Genomic DNA, 14,954 nt, shown 5'->3' on the forward strand with positions numbered 1-14,954 from the left:
CCAAACATTAACATTTAGAAGTGATCTAAGTGACTTATATATCATGTTTAACCTCAGTAGTGAAATCTCTATTAATAAAAATAGTGTACATATACATACGTGTACATACCTTAATAAAAACAAGCAAGTGAGATGTTAGAACGCTTTTATTTTTATTTTAGTGGACACTCAATACAATAGACAGCTACTGGGGTTTGGGGTTTGTTTAACCTGAGTAGCGAAAAGACCGCAGGGGGGTTGAAAACGATGTGCCGGGAGTCCGCTGTTCTCGCCGCCTGTAATAATCCTCGACCTCGCTGTCTGCTATGGAGCTGGCGGGTCACAGACGTCTCCGAAAACGTCGGAGCGTGTTTGGAAATATATGATATCTTGATAAATCGAGCAGATATTTGAAGTTTACACAGTTACATTCTCGCTTGAAAAGAACTTAAAAGTTTATTTTGTGACCCATGAAAGAGTAATATTTAAAAGTTTTTAGCCCCGCTCGTCCACCATTGCCGCGTTTGAGTTTTGGACGAAATGCATTCTGGGATATTTAGCTGTACCAAGTCCACACAAGTCACCACCGATGCATGCTCGATAAAATGGGCGGAGCGAGAACACATCCGGGACTTTTTCGCGTTCTCGGCTTGATGCGTACTTCAAATTGGAACAGTACTTGGTTTCCAACTGATGACGTATCACGAGTACACGAGAACGCAAGTACGCACAAGTACGCATATTGAGAAAGGCCCCAAGTGTGTCACTACCCGATCCGTACCGAAAACCCGATCGGTACCCCGCATGCGCGAAAGGTGTCTACTTCCGGTCGAAGCGTTTTACGATAGTTACAGGTCAGAGTATCTGTTAAGATGTTAAGAATAATAAGTATCTCTTAAAATGTTTCCGATAATGAAACCTTTAATATAATGTAGAAAAAACAAAAAAAATAAGAAGATAATGACAGATCGGAACTCCTTACTGCGCATGTTCCAAATCGAGTGTGTTTAAGCTTGTCTGTGTGGAGAGGATTGTTGGAATAGTGATGATGATGTCCGCTATCACTGTCAATTGCCAGTAAACACTTCATCTGGCTGCTGAATCTTCATGTGACATATTATAAAGTCTGTATTATTAACTCTGTCATTAGGCACCATTCTTCTTATTTTACGGTGCTGTTGTTCAATCGGGGAACGCTCTCTGTTGAGGAGAAAAGAAAAAATTTGTTGCGGATACGGATTATCCATTGTTTAAATGTCCCGGTAGTCGAAAAGGAGGCAGAGCTGTTGAGAAATGCTAGGAGCTAACTGGGCGCTAACTGTGTCATTCAAATATATTGAATGTCGCAATGCTGGCAAAGAGAGGAAGTGACGTAAGATTTGTGCATGCGGGGTACCGATCGGGTTTCCGGTACGGATCGGGTAGTGACAAAGTGCACTGGGACTGGGAGACACTTCAAAGAAGTGGAAGCGGAGCGGCCAAAGAGTAAACTTTCAAAAGTAAGTTCTGAATATTAAGTCACTTATTTATGTGCAAATGTTTAATAATGAAGAACATTAAAACATTACTGTTGGCCACATGCCGGCAAAGTTATGTGACATTAGCGATGTTTGTACTTTCAGGGTTTACTTTGTTTTAAAGCCTTTACTTTATACGCCGTTAGATAGTCGACCTTAATCTTACAGAGAATCTGATGATTTTGTGGATAATTAAAGTCAGTCATATATCCACAAACACAACAGGCTGGAAGTCAGTGATGCTGCTCGGTTTGCAGTCCTGAATATCACGGCACAAGCAGGATTCACTACACTGTTAATGTTATCTATGTTATATTGCTGCCTCTGTTCGGTGGTGTCGAGCCAAACGGACCTTAACGTGTGTTTGAACGAGCTGACGGTTCACTCGTTAAGCTGAAAGAAAGATGCTTTAATCACAGCAGTCACACATGTGTCCACTGTACCATCTGGGAACTCTTCTTGTTTAGCACTCGTAATAACACAAACACTAAATCCTCCTTCTCTTGTGCTGTTTTGTAGCAGTGTATACACCTGAGACTGTCACCTGTCTGTCTGTCCTGCACTCTCTGTCTCTGTTTCTTTCTCTCTGATTGTGGAATAAAAGTATGAACATGTATTTATAAGTTACACTTGTGTTTGAATCCTGCAGCTTATCACACATTTGATTTCCATGTGTGACAACTGCAAGTGTCCAGAGTGAGGACAGACTGAGGGACTCACTGCTGCACATCATCTGTGAGGCTTTGCACCCCTGATGATCCACCAGGACAAACTCAGCAGTGTGTGAAGAAGAGGAGGAGGAAGAGCCAGCAGCAGCTGACAGATGGAGAGAATAGACAGACTGTTCCCTGTTTGTGAAGGACTGCTAGGAAAGTTTAGAATAACTAATTGTCTCTCCTGAATCAGTCTTATTAGGTAATGTTCAAATAATTTTATCATTCCAGTGTTTTCAGTGTGGGAGAAAGTACTCAGGGCCTTCAAGTTACACACTATGAAAGGCAGCAACAAGTTTAATATTCAGAAACCTAAAGTATGTATCAGCAGCAGAATGGACCTAAAAATAAATGTTTGTTTCAGTTCTATGAAGCTTTGAGTATTTTGGATCAGTAGCACTGCTGTGTTTGTTGCATCATATTGCCGTAATTGTTTATATGCTTTATATATTCTGAGGTAAGTTGATCTATAGTGTTACATTATATTCTATAATGATGTTATGTGTTTGTATACTTTCTGCCCAGTTTGACCCATTTAACAGAAGTCAGCCTGTTTAAGGCTCTGATATCTATTCTGTTATGACTTAAAGCAGTTATGACATGGTCTGATTTTCTCACCCAATAAAGGAATATTTCATATATCAGTCTACTCTCCATTTTATCAGAAACAGTTATCACAGCTCGTACATTTGCTTCTTCCACACATATATAAGCATTGAGCCAAATTTAGTAGTGCCAACATATTAAAAGAACAATATTTGTCTCTTATATATAATACATCTATATATACACTGTCACAGATACTTGTCTTTAAGTGAAGATTTAAGGTGATAGGAAATATAAATAAATGCAACTTGAATCTTTACTGAAGCTCAGTGTTTGGCACAGAGTTCATGTTCACTGCTGTAATAACTAATAATGATTAATATAATATTGGCCATATTATATTTACATTACCAAAGTGAGATGACTTTAGTCTCATGAACAACATTAGCTATTTGTTATTTACTAGCTAATCTTAAATGACTGTTCAGTACAGAAATGAAGCCCAACAATCATGTTTTACAGTCCTGTGGTCTCAGCCTCAGATACTTATCAAATCACACAAAGCTCATGTAGAAACAAATGTGCAAAATATGTTCTTCATTTCTGTCAAACAAAGCTGTATGAAACGTTTCCAGCTGTTAGTATCATGGTTGCTAGGCAACCTGGGCAGCGCGACGGAGGCTAGACCGTCCCATTTCACAAGCCTACAAGCCTCACACTTCCGGCCTCAGCGGTCTTTGAGTACGCGGCCCTTGAGGACTGTTAAGGCTGCGTACTTTAAGGCTGCTTCCCCTCTAACTAATCACTGTTTGATTTCCTTACTCATCTCATTAACCAAGGTGAAACATCAATCCCTTATTTGGAAATTTAACAACAACCTTCTGCATAATGACAACTTCTGCCTTGAAGTGAGAAATTTAATTGTGGAAATTGACAAATTAGATATGTCACATGTGAGCAAATGGGAATGGTTTAAATTCCAAGTTAAACAGACAGCAATTCAAATGAGCAAATCCATTGCTAAACAGAAAAGACAGGAGCAACAAAGCATTATTGAGAGAATTAACAGGCTATGCTGCAAACAGGATTTATCTCTGGACGAACAAATACAACTAAACACTTTTCAATCTCAACTAGACAAACTGTTCTTAGAGAAAGCCAATGGTGCCTATGTTCGTTCAAGAGCCCGATGGATTGAGGAGGGCGAGAAAAACTCTTCCTATTTTTTTAATTTAGAGAAACACAGACAAGCAAATAAGAAGATTCAATCACTGAATATCAAGGGGGTTTTGACTGAGGACCATGACAAAATAAACGTGGAAATACTTCATTTTTACAGTAACCTTTACAAGTCAACCTATTCAACGGAGAATGGCACTGTGTTTCTGGAAAGTCTTAGAGGCCTTAATGGGACATTGGATGTGGATGTAAAGGTTCGTATGGAGAGTAAACTTGCAATTGAAGAGCTGGAGAAGGCAATCGAACAAATGCCCAGGGGCAAATCACCAGGAATTGATGGGCTAACAGTGAAATTTTACTCCTTTTTCTGGCATGACATTAGATTAATGCTTTACAGTGCATACTTAGAATGTATTTCATCAACTAATCTTTCACCTACAATGAAACAAGGTCTAATCACTTTAATTCCAAAACCCAACAAAGACAAACTACTTCTGGATAATTGGAGACCCATAATCCTTCTGTGTAATGATTATAAATTACTGGCTCATGTCTATGCGAACTGCTTAAATGATTGTTTAACACATTTAGTGGATGAATGTCAGTTGGTGTTTATAAAAGGAAGACATATACACAATCACATTAGATTGATTTTTGATATGCTTGATTATCGCCAGTATATAAAGACAGAAAGCTTAGTGTTGTTTTTGGACTTTTATAAGGCTTAAGACACGGTTGAACATCCCTTCCTGCTTAAAGCCTTGCATTTCCTGGGTTTTGGGGTAAACTTTTGTAATGTGATCAAAATGTTTTACAGTAACATTTTTAGCTCTGTTTCGCTTAACACTGGAATGACACCTAGGTTTGAAGTGCAGCGAGGTATCCGTCAGGGATGCCCTATTTCCCCCAAATTGTTCATATTAACCACTCAACTGCTGGCACTTATCATCCAAAAAGACCCTGATTTACATGGTATTAACATTTTTGACAAGGAATTCAAAATAAGCCAATTTGCTGACGATACTGCACTGTTTTTAAGAGATAAATCCATGGTAGCTAAAGCGCTTAGCACTATCTCATTATTCTCCCAGGCATCAGGACTGTGTCTGAATATTAACAAATGTGAATTGTTACCTATTCACACGTGTTCTGATTCTAATATAGCTTCTATAAGAGTTGAATTGGAAGTTAAATATTTAGGTATAGTGATTTCTAAAAATATGTCCCGAAGAGAAGACAACAACATCTGCAATCGTATCGTCGACATGAAGAAATCCCTTAGTCGTTGGTTGACCAGGGATATCACTATATTTGGCAGAGTCATCCTTTCCAAAGCTGAAGGTATTTCTAAATTAATTTACCCATGTCATTCTCTTTATATTTCTCCCCAAAATATTAGGAAAGCCAACTCAATTATTTTTCAATTCCTGTGGAAAAACAAAACCCACTATATTAAGAGATCACAGTTGGTTAAAGACTATGAGAAGGGTGGTGTCAGAGCCTTAGACTTTGAATCAATGATCGGAACTTTTAAAATCAACTGGCTCAGAGCTTGTTTATCTCAGTCTGATTCCATGTGGTTTCATATACCCAGATCTTTATTTAAGGAACTAGGAGGAATTTATTTTCTATTAAGATGTGACTTTGAAACTAGTAAAATACCTGTTACACTCTCTAATTTTCACAAACAGATTCTTCATTTTTGGAAAATGATGTTTACACACAACTTTTCTCCTCACATGTCGACCTTATGGAACAATAGAGTGATAACTGCTAACAAAAAGACATTATTTATCAGGAACTGGTTTGAGAGTGGTATCTTGTTTGTAACTGACTTGCTGGATTCGAGTGGTGCTTTATTGGATTATGTGTCTTTCTCAAAGAGACACGACTTTAATTGTCCATTAAAAGAATACAGAAAAGTTTGCTGTGCTATCCCTTTGGCCCTAAGGCAGCTGATACGCAACACAATGCTACATTCTGAGGTCAATCCAGCGCTGCCAAACTTAAAAATTGGTAACTGCAACCTAAATGATAGTAAATGTAACAATAAATTTATCAGTGTGAATTTCAAATCTATTCTTTTACAGGGGTTTAACTCAGGTAGATATTTGCAGGCCCTTCATGGGGATCAGTCACTCATGGAAAAGGCATTCTCAAAATTCATCAAGTGGCCTGTCTCCCCAAAAGTAAAAGAAACTCATTTCAAGATAATTAATAATATATATCTTGTGTCTGAATTTCTAAAGAGGAGGTTTAAATTTGAGGTTAATCAGTGTGCATTTTGTGATTCAGCCTGTGAAACATTACACCATTTGTTTTTCTCATGTCCTGCATCAGCTGCCTTTTGGTTAGAACTAGACAGCTGGTTATCCCTCAAGATCAACGATATCCCCCAGTTTAATATTTCTGATATTATTTTCTATATGGCTAAACAACATTCATCTGTCTCTACTGTGATTAACATTGACATCCTGTTAAGTAAATACCATATACATTGTTGTAAATGGAGGAATAGAAAACCATCCTTTACATGGTTCATCAATGACTTCAAACATTATTTTATGTCACTTAAAAAACTGAAGTCAAGCAGATTTGCCACAATCTATGATGACATTTCCCATTTGCTTCTGTTTTGATCATTACCTCTATTGTGTGTCAACCTGTGCTCTCTTTTTTAATTCTTCCCCGTTAATACTGTGAATTTTTGTCTAGCCCCCTCCCCCCATATCCTTGCTGTTAGTTTTGTTGTATTGACTGTTCTTTTTTATTTATCCTCCACGAGAGTTCATTTGCACTATATTGTGTTATGTTGTTTGTGACTGTATTGTTCGATTGGTTAATTAAAAAAAAAAAAAGTACTTTGAGGCTGCAGACCCTGAATTGGGAAACAGTCCCTGAATTGGGATACAGCCATACATACATGTTTTGGTGCGTGCAACTGGTCCGTCCGGTTATTGTCTCCCCAGAAACATTTCCGTTGTCTCTTTTCCTATTTCCGTTGTGCTTTGTGTGCTTTTGCAGCATTTTTCTTTTTGCAGCATTTTTCTTTTTGCAAGTGTTTTCTGAAGTTGCAGTCCGTTTGGCCTCTTTTTACCGACCTCCTCTTTGATAGCTGCCGTGTCCATCTTGTCGTTCCCTGCAGGTGAAGCGATGGGGGAGGGGGAGCTGAGTTCAGTGAAAGAGAGGCGAGGCAGAGTAACGCAGTGTAGAGACGAAAGTGGACGAAAGAGCACCAAGAGCATCTGGCTGCAGCCACTGGGGAGCGCCATATTGCGGCCTCCACATTTACCGGAAACACATGACCTCCACACTAACCGGAAACACGTGACCTACACAGTAGGCGGAAATACGTTCCTGCATGGATCTTTTTTTTTTTTTTGTCTTGTTCCTGCGTGGATCATTAACCTTGCAAATCGATCGTAAAGGTTGGTACAGAGTCTTCCATGTATAAATTTGCCGTTAATAATTATATAATTCTAGGAATCATCTACTTTGCTTACACTGATTACGTTGGCACTTTGTTAGCGTTACAACAACAGTCAGACCCCCGAGGTATCTAAACTTTAGTAAGGAATGTGTGTACTTTTGACACCTCTGGTTAGCATTTAATGGTCAGTTTCAGACGTATTTGATTTTTGCTTGTTATTGAACAAATTCACTTCACTGCTTTTCACTATCTGACATCAATGCACATTGTTCCATTTACTGCATATTGCGCTTTATTCATGTCTCTCATTCCACCTGCATCAACATTGTAAAGTTTGTCACAAAGAGATTTATACATTTATAAATACTAATATTCTCTATTCCATTCTGTTCTGCTTTTTTATTGCCCAGATTTTAGTTAGCCTTTGTTAAATTGTCTTTTATATGTCAATATATACGTATGTCACAAATAAAACTGTCTTGTAAATTATGTTTTTGTAAAGAATTTTCTCCCCAAATCTCTTACATGCTAACTGTAACGTGTTATTTCTGCTAAAACCTGAACTTAAATGTGTATGTGGTCTTTATCTGTTTTTCTCTCTGTTTTAGATGCACATATCACATTTGAATTCTGCCACCAAGCCAGAATTGCAGGAATCCCCAGTGGCTGCAGCCAGACCCTTCTCACTTTGACAGCGAAAACGAAATTGTATTTTTGTTACTATTGATGCTGTTGATAAATAAATTTGATTCTAATTGGGTTTTTTTTAAACAATCTGGGTTTATTAAAAAAAAAAATCACCATCCCTCCAGCTTTTTCGTGGCCAAAAGTGTCCGTGTGTTATGTTTTTGTTTCTTTGCTACTTTTTCTGCATAAAGTTTTTTCGCAAATATAAAATTGTCATTACTAACTCACCATTTCATATATCAGCAGTGCTACTGGAAATTATTGTACAGTGGTCCCTCGCTATAACGTGGTTCACCTTTCACGGACTCGCTGTTTCGCTGATTTTTTTTTTAAACAGCAAATTGTTTTGTGCGTTCTGATTGCTGTAGACCATTGTCAATCAATCTAGTGGCGTACGGCTAGATTGGAGCGGTCCGCAACACCCGGACCCGTTTGAGGCTCGGGTGTGAAGTGTATGGTTTTCAGGGTTTTTAATCGTGAAGTCGGGTTCCCTGGGTCTTTTCCGGTGTTGTAGCCGTGTGTCTTATTTTGAAAGAACTATTTACGCGTTACCATAGCGACCGGAGAGCATCAAGAAGCAGAGAGGAGGATGTTACTCTCAATGTTGTTGGTGCATTTCAGGAGGACCCTGCTAATAAAGTTACACAATCACACAGTGAATTCGCGTTTATGGTTATATTTACAAAATACCAGTTAACAGTTGGTTTAAATAATAATAATGGATTGCATTTATATAGCGCTATTCAAGACCCTCAAAGCACTTTACAATTCCACTATTCATTCACTCTCACATTCACACACTGGTGGAGGCAAGCTACAGTTGTAGCCACAGCTGCCCTGGGGCAGACTGACAGAGGCGAGGCTGCCATATCGCACCATCGGCCCCTCTGGCCATCACCAGTACGTGGTAGGTGAAATGTCTTGCCCAAAGACACAACGACCGAGACTGTCGGAGCCGGGGCTCGAACCGGCAACCTTTGGATCGATTTGGATCGGTCGCTTCCCAGGTCATCCGACCCGGATCCGCATTGGATCCGCTGTTGATTATAAGCTAGAATGATGCCCGCTAATGTTTGGCTCGAGTGTCCTAAAATCACACTTTCCCTCTGAGAAACAGTTTCATTACACTTTAATACCGTATTTAAATGACCGTGGTCTTCCCTCATTCTCATATACGTCACAATTTTCTCACAGCAAAATCAAACAAATTAGTGACAGTGAACATGGAAAAGTTTTCTTCATTCACTGCAACACACCTTTGCACATGTGCTCGTGAGCGCATGTGTTGTGCTTTATGAATTTGGACAATATGATGCGGTGTTTATAAAGGGCCTGAGAAGGAAAAGTTATTTAATTGAGAGCAAATTTCATTTAAAAAAACCCCAGAACTACTCACACCTTTGCGCGTGCGCACACGAAGTGCTGCTCTTATGGAACGCGCGTGCGTCATATTCGATTTGTGCATGTATCTGTTTGTAACGTAACTGAAAAAGCTGCGGTTTGAAATTTTTCTTCTGCACCTAAATTTTCTGGTTCAGATGAGTTCAGTGAGAAGCGCTAAACGTCCATATTTACGGAAAAGCACATTTAGTGATTCAGTTTCTTCAACTTTCGTTTTAAGTGAAGGTAAGTGCAATCTTTAGACTAAAAATCGACATGTTTTATCTTCACATCTTACATTTAATATATGTGTTTCAAATCTGAACATTTTAAAAATGATATCCAGTTGATTATGTCAGAAAAGTACTTTTTAGTGCATTCTACTGTAAAGGTGATTTTACTGCTTACCTGTTAGACGCAGCTTGTCTGATAAATATTAATTTCCTTTTGTATATTAACTATAAAAACAAAGAGTTTTTAATTCTTAAAAACCTTTTGACAGGATTTTGGGCCAAATTCATTTAGTTGCTTTGAGTCTTTACCGCTGTGGTGATTTCCTCTTTTTCTGAATTGTAAAAACTACATTGTGAACAAACAAACTGACATTTGAAAGAGATTTTTTGCAAGAAAAGCAAGAAAATGTTGTGATCTGTTGCTATGATATAAATCATAACAATATGATGCTATGTTTTTGAAGACACTGGGAAAATAAAGTTCTTTATTAAGAGCAGATTTCATAAATGAGTGTGATTCAAATATTATTCTGTTCATTAAAAACAAAACAAGCTGGCACCGTGAAGTTTATATATAAGAGAACAGAGTTGCTTCTGATGGAAACATGCTCAAATCATAGTTATGAAGTCTGATAAGCTTTGTGTTAGAGACTCACTTAACCCCATGTTTCCCTTTCATTTTACAGCAATGTTGAGAAGAAGCCAAAGACTTCAGTCTAACGGCTATTACGGCAGCCAAGGAGAGCCGTTAATCTCCTACAAGGAGACTTTATACAGGTTAGTATTGGTCTACATGTTCTTTGTTGTCATCCACTGACATAGATGCATGTTTTGTAATCATAATCCATTTGTTCTTCCATGTACATTTTTTCTTACATGATTTTGTTTTTTCTGTGCAGAATTTTCAAAAGGCGATGGCCCCGTCCCCGTCCAGTCCCTGACAATATTGACAGAGACACAGTTGAATACAACACTGTGGACTGTGACACTGTGGACTACAATAACAATGATTTTGTTGACTACAGCAGTGGCAGCAGCAGAGGTCATTTTAGAGCCATCAAGGCATTGGGACTTTTGGTCCTCATGCTGGCCTTGTGTTTTGGTAAATGATCTCCTTCCACAAACAATTACAGTCTTTCTAGTACTATGTGCTTTTCTTCTGGATTAAGTTTCTCGTCTTATTCTGTGTTTCTCTTCATCCACCAGGATTGATTTTCAGTATTGGAGGGCAGAAAATGGACTTTTCCACCCCGTTCATGAGTGAGGTATGAAAAACATATGAGGCTGATAATATATTCCCTGAAGATTAATCAGATAATAACAGTTTATTATTATATATATATTATAACATGAATGGTTCTTCTCAATTGCAGTACTTAATGAATGGACATAAACAGGTGGAAAGGAAGGTACAAGAGCTGCAAAGGGAGTTAATGGACTTAGGAAAAAGAATTGACTTCCTTCTTCCAGTTGGGGACAGGATGCCCAACTTTGCTCTGGAGGAACTGGGTAAGACATGAAATCGGATCAGAATTCACGTAAGAATTTCTTTGTTGTTGTTTTGCGATTCCTTTCTCACTCTGTGTTTTTGTCTACAGGAGCAAAGATTGTTAAAGAACAGTCTTCAGCATCCTACCTTACAGAACAGACTGGATTGAAGCTGTGGGGGCTTACATTGATACCCGCAAAACAACCCTGTGTAAGCCCAAGAGTCGTTATTCAGGTATAATCTACTTTCACAAAAAAAACAAGATACTATCTCACACATCTGCATGATTTAATAGTCAAACACTAGTGGTCCAAACTGAACTCTGTTTTTGTTTCTTTTTCTCTGTAGGGTCGAGCACCCATGGTCCCAGGAGTGTGTTGGAGTTTTGCGGGCTCCCAGGGACATTTAACAATTAAGCTGCCACACAGCATCGCCATCAGTCATGTGACACTGGGTCACATTTCTAAGATGGTGTCACCATCTGGAAAGGTCTCCAGTGCTCCCAGGATGTTTTCAGTGTTTGTAAGTCACAGATTTCCACTGCACCACTGTTCAACTGTTGCATTTTACATATGTGTATATAGAGAACAACTTTATCTGTATTTATTTCTGTCTTTTCAGGGAAAGAGAGCATTAGACGACAGTGGTGTCCACCTGGGAACATTCGTCTATGATCAAAATGGAGATCCACTCCAAACATTCAGGATTCCCGTGAGTACACTGTGCCATTAGACACATGCACATAGACTTTTCTATCCAGAGTATTTAGAGGTTAGCTCCCCTTGCTATCTGTATATCCACCCTCATAATAATCACAGTATTCCTAAATTTACCATCCTTTCAAGAGTCAAGAAAACTATTATGCAACTAACCCATCTTGTTTTTGTTTTGTCTCTCAGGACGACAAAGTAGACGTCATCCGCTCCATTACGCTGCAGGTGTTGAACAACTGGGGCAATCGTGAGTATTCTTGTTTGTACAAGTTCCGAGTTCATGGAAAGCTGGCATAACTAGCTTCCCATGAACTCCATCTATAAAAGAAAAGAGAGGAAAAATGTGAAAGTGAATCAGACTGCAACACATATTTAAATAATTGTATTTGAAAAAAATTGTCAATTTAACCCATGTTTTTTTCTCCAGCGAACGTCCATCCCACCAGGTAAGACATGTCTGATTAAGATGTTTGCAGTCTGATTCACCTCACCCTCAACCAGCCGTGGCAGAGGGCTTGCCCCTCCCTGAGCCTGGCTCTGCCAGAGGTTTCTTCCTGTTAAAAGGGAGTTTTTCCTCTCCACTGTTGCCAAGTGCTTGCTCAAAGGGGATCATCTGATTGTTGGGGTTTTTCTTCTCTTATATTGTAGGGTTTTTACTCTACATATACAGTGCTTAACAAATTTATTACATCACCTGTCATAGATATAAGAACACCCCAAATTTCTTAAACCTGTAATTCTTACATTAGGTGATGTTCGACTAACTTTGTTAAGCACTGTGTTATTGTGAATTGGCCCTCAATTGGAACTCATTTGGACTGAATTAAATTTCTTGTAAAACATAAAAATTCTCTAAATTGTCTCCACTGGAAATTTAGAGATATTTTTTAAAACAACAAGAATAAAATTTTAAGAAAATATTTTTCATGTCTTTTGGTATTCTTAATTGTCAGAGTATATTAAACAAGCGTGATAACACTATGGCCAGAGGATTTACATTTTGAAAATGAACATTTAAACTCCCAAAAGTAAAGAAAGTAAAGTCCATGTTGCATGTGCTGTGATATGAGAAGCCTTCACTGTGATGCAGGCTTTGAGGTTTAGTGAGGTAACTTCAGGTTTAACCATGTGTTTGTAGTTGGGACACCAGATAGACCAGGGGTCGGCAACCTGCGGCTCTTTAGTCCTTTTAGTGCGGCTCCGTGTGGCTTGGGAAAATAATTTTTTTTAAGTAATTAGCTGAAGTGTATTTTATTTATGTTAGTTCTTTTTTAACTTATAATTCTAAATTGGAAGATTATTGTGATATTGAAATACAAACATAAAATTATATTCTATTATTTTTTGATCGCTCAAAATAAGCGTCACACTCGCACAAGCCGGTGTACCCGCCGAAACGCCGTGCATTTATCGAGTATTTCGACCCCAGGTAGGCCAATTATGGATCTTCGGATCCACATTATGTCAGCAGCTGTTCTCCACCGTGAACCATGTTAAAAACAAACACCGCTCGCGCCTCACAGATGACAGCTTACAGTCCTGTGTAAAGATGAAAGGGACTTCGTACAGCCCCGAGTTGCAGACGCTGTGCGCAGAGGTTGAGGAGCAGAAGTCCCATTGTAAACATACCACGGCAGACTCGACGATGTTTCCATGAAAATGCTTTTCAGCATCTCTTTATTGACTACTTTTCACACAAAGTTGCTGTACAGCCGGCTGTAGCTTTTCAGCTCACAGCCCGACATACACCAACAACAACACAACAGCACAGATAGCACAGACGTTAAGGCGGTGAGGCGTGATTGCGGGTGCCACTCAGGTGCGTCCGCCTCCCCTGCAGCGGCGCTGCAGACCATGCCCCGCCACACACATTAACCAGGTAAAATACATATTTAGGTACAATTTTACAAATATCTGTTTTTCAATTTTTAGCAGCATAGTGCTGTTTTTCCAATTATTTTCTTAAAAGTCAGGTCAAGGCTCCAAAAGCCCAAAGGTGATATAAGGGTGGCGACTCACAACAGTTTTTGTTTGCTACATGGATCATTTTAGTTCAGCTGGGTGTCTTTCCTTTTGTTATATTTCTTTAAGAGTTCAAAATGTGTTAATTACATAAATAAAATTAAAAAAATATTTAAATAAAATTTTTATTTTATTTAAATAAAATTACAATTTTAATTATGTCATGATAGAGAAATATAGAGAAAATGTAATTTTCTCTATAGCAGTTCATGGATTTCATAAGCAACACACCTTAGTTGTTCACACAAAGCATAAAGGTAAAAAAACAATATATAGACTGTTATCTTCATTTTAGATGTCAAAAAGTATTTGTGGCTCCCAGTGTTTTCTTTTGCGCGGAAATCGCGTCCAAAGGACTCTTTGGGTGTTAAAGCTTGCTGACCCCTGAGATAGACCATTAAGCATATTGCATCTTGTTTTTTAACTTCATCAATTAGCAGATTTTACTGGAAATTTTTATTTAATAACCCCAAATTTGGACTTATTGATAACAGAAACAAGCTTCTACACTCATTTTATTTAGTTCTGTTAATTTCAAAACAAAGCTTCTTTTCCTTTTTCTTCACTAATGGTGTCACCTCCTGTAAGTTGTCATGACTTTTGAGTCATGATATGTATAAATTCTAAATGAGTGAAAGTCAGGGACTGGGCCAGATCGGACGGTCTGAGGCAGCTTTGTTCTGGTCTCCACCTCTGTGTGGAGTTGCTTCCTTGAGCTCATCCACTCACATCTGCAGGTAGTGTGAAATCAAGAGGCTGTGCATTTAGGAGCTGTGGTGCTAGATCTCCACCAGTTTGTATTTCTGCCATGGTAGTAAATGGGCTCTGTCTCTTGTCCTCGTTTCTCTGCGTTTACTCTTTAGTAACTTTTGTATATCATCTTCTCTGTAGAACTCAGTGATTCCTGAGATTAGGGACAAAACAGGTTTTGATTTTCTAAAATATATTTTTTGATTTTTCAAAAACATATTTACATATAATTGTAACACAAAGTTTTGGCTGTCTCACCATGGTTTGGTACAATCTCCCAGGTGTAACATTTTCTAATAATTTATGTTTTTGCTGG

General features: G+C 38.5%; 1 protein-coding gene across 4 annotated transcripts; it reads left to right on the plus strand.

Moving 5' to 3' along the window:
• The first annotated feature begins 9,469 nt into the window (after positions 1-9,469).
• On the plus strand, positions 9,470-12,786 carry LOC146522009 (sperm-associated antigen 4 protein-like). 4 transcript variants are annotated; one of them, XM_085149815.1, is made up of 9 exons: positions 9,476-9,677; positions 10,351-10,441; positions 10,564-10,766; positions 10,871-10,929; positions 11,038-11,173; positions 11,263-11,387; positions 11,502-11,675; positions 11,775-11,864; positions 12,053-12,786. In XM_085149815.1, exons 1-9 carry the CDS (start codon positions 9,590-9,592, stop codon positions 12,161-12,163), a joined length of 1,077 nt encoding a protein of 358 aa, XP_085005941.1. In that variant the 5' UTR covers positions 9,476-9,589; the 3' UTR covers positions 12,164-12,786. The 4 variants fall into 4 exon arrangements, with proteins under 4 accessions (XP_085005927.1, XP_085005917.1, XP_085005932.1 ...); XM_085149801.1 differs by having other exon boundaries at positions 9,470-9,677; positions 11,062-11,173; positions 11,502-11,864; XM_085149791.1 differs by having other exon boundaries at positions 9,471-9,677; positions 11,502-11,864.
• Positions 12,787-14,954: the final 2,168 nt, after the last annotated feature.

This window comes from Neolamprologus multifasciatus, chromosome 3 (assembly GCF_963576455.1).
Source record: "Neolamprologus multifasciatus chromosome 3, fNeoMul1.2, whole genome shotgun sequence".
Taxonomy (NCBI): domain Eukaryota; kingdom Metazoa; phylum Chordata; class Actinopteri; order Cichliformes; family Cichlidae; genus Neolamprologus; species Neolamprologus multifasciatus.

What these genes read in the sequence shown, in the direction of transcription:
- LOC146522009 (XM_085149791.1), top strand. Translation starts at nt 9,590, where the DNA reads ATGAGTTCAGTGAGAAGCGCTAAACGTCCATATTTACGGAAAAGCACA. An exon ending in CCACCCCGTTCATGAGTGAG is followed by an intron (nt 10,930 to 11,037) that starts GTATGAAAAACA and finishes TCTCAATTGCAG; the next exon opens with TACTTAATGAATGGACATAA. An exon ending in CTTTGCTCTGGAGGAACTGG is followed by an intron (nt 11,174 to 11,262) that starts GTAAGACATGAA and finishes TTTTGTCTACAG; the next exon opens with GAGCAAAGATTGTTAAAGAA.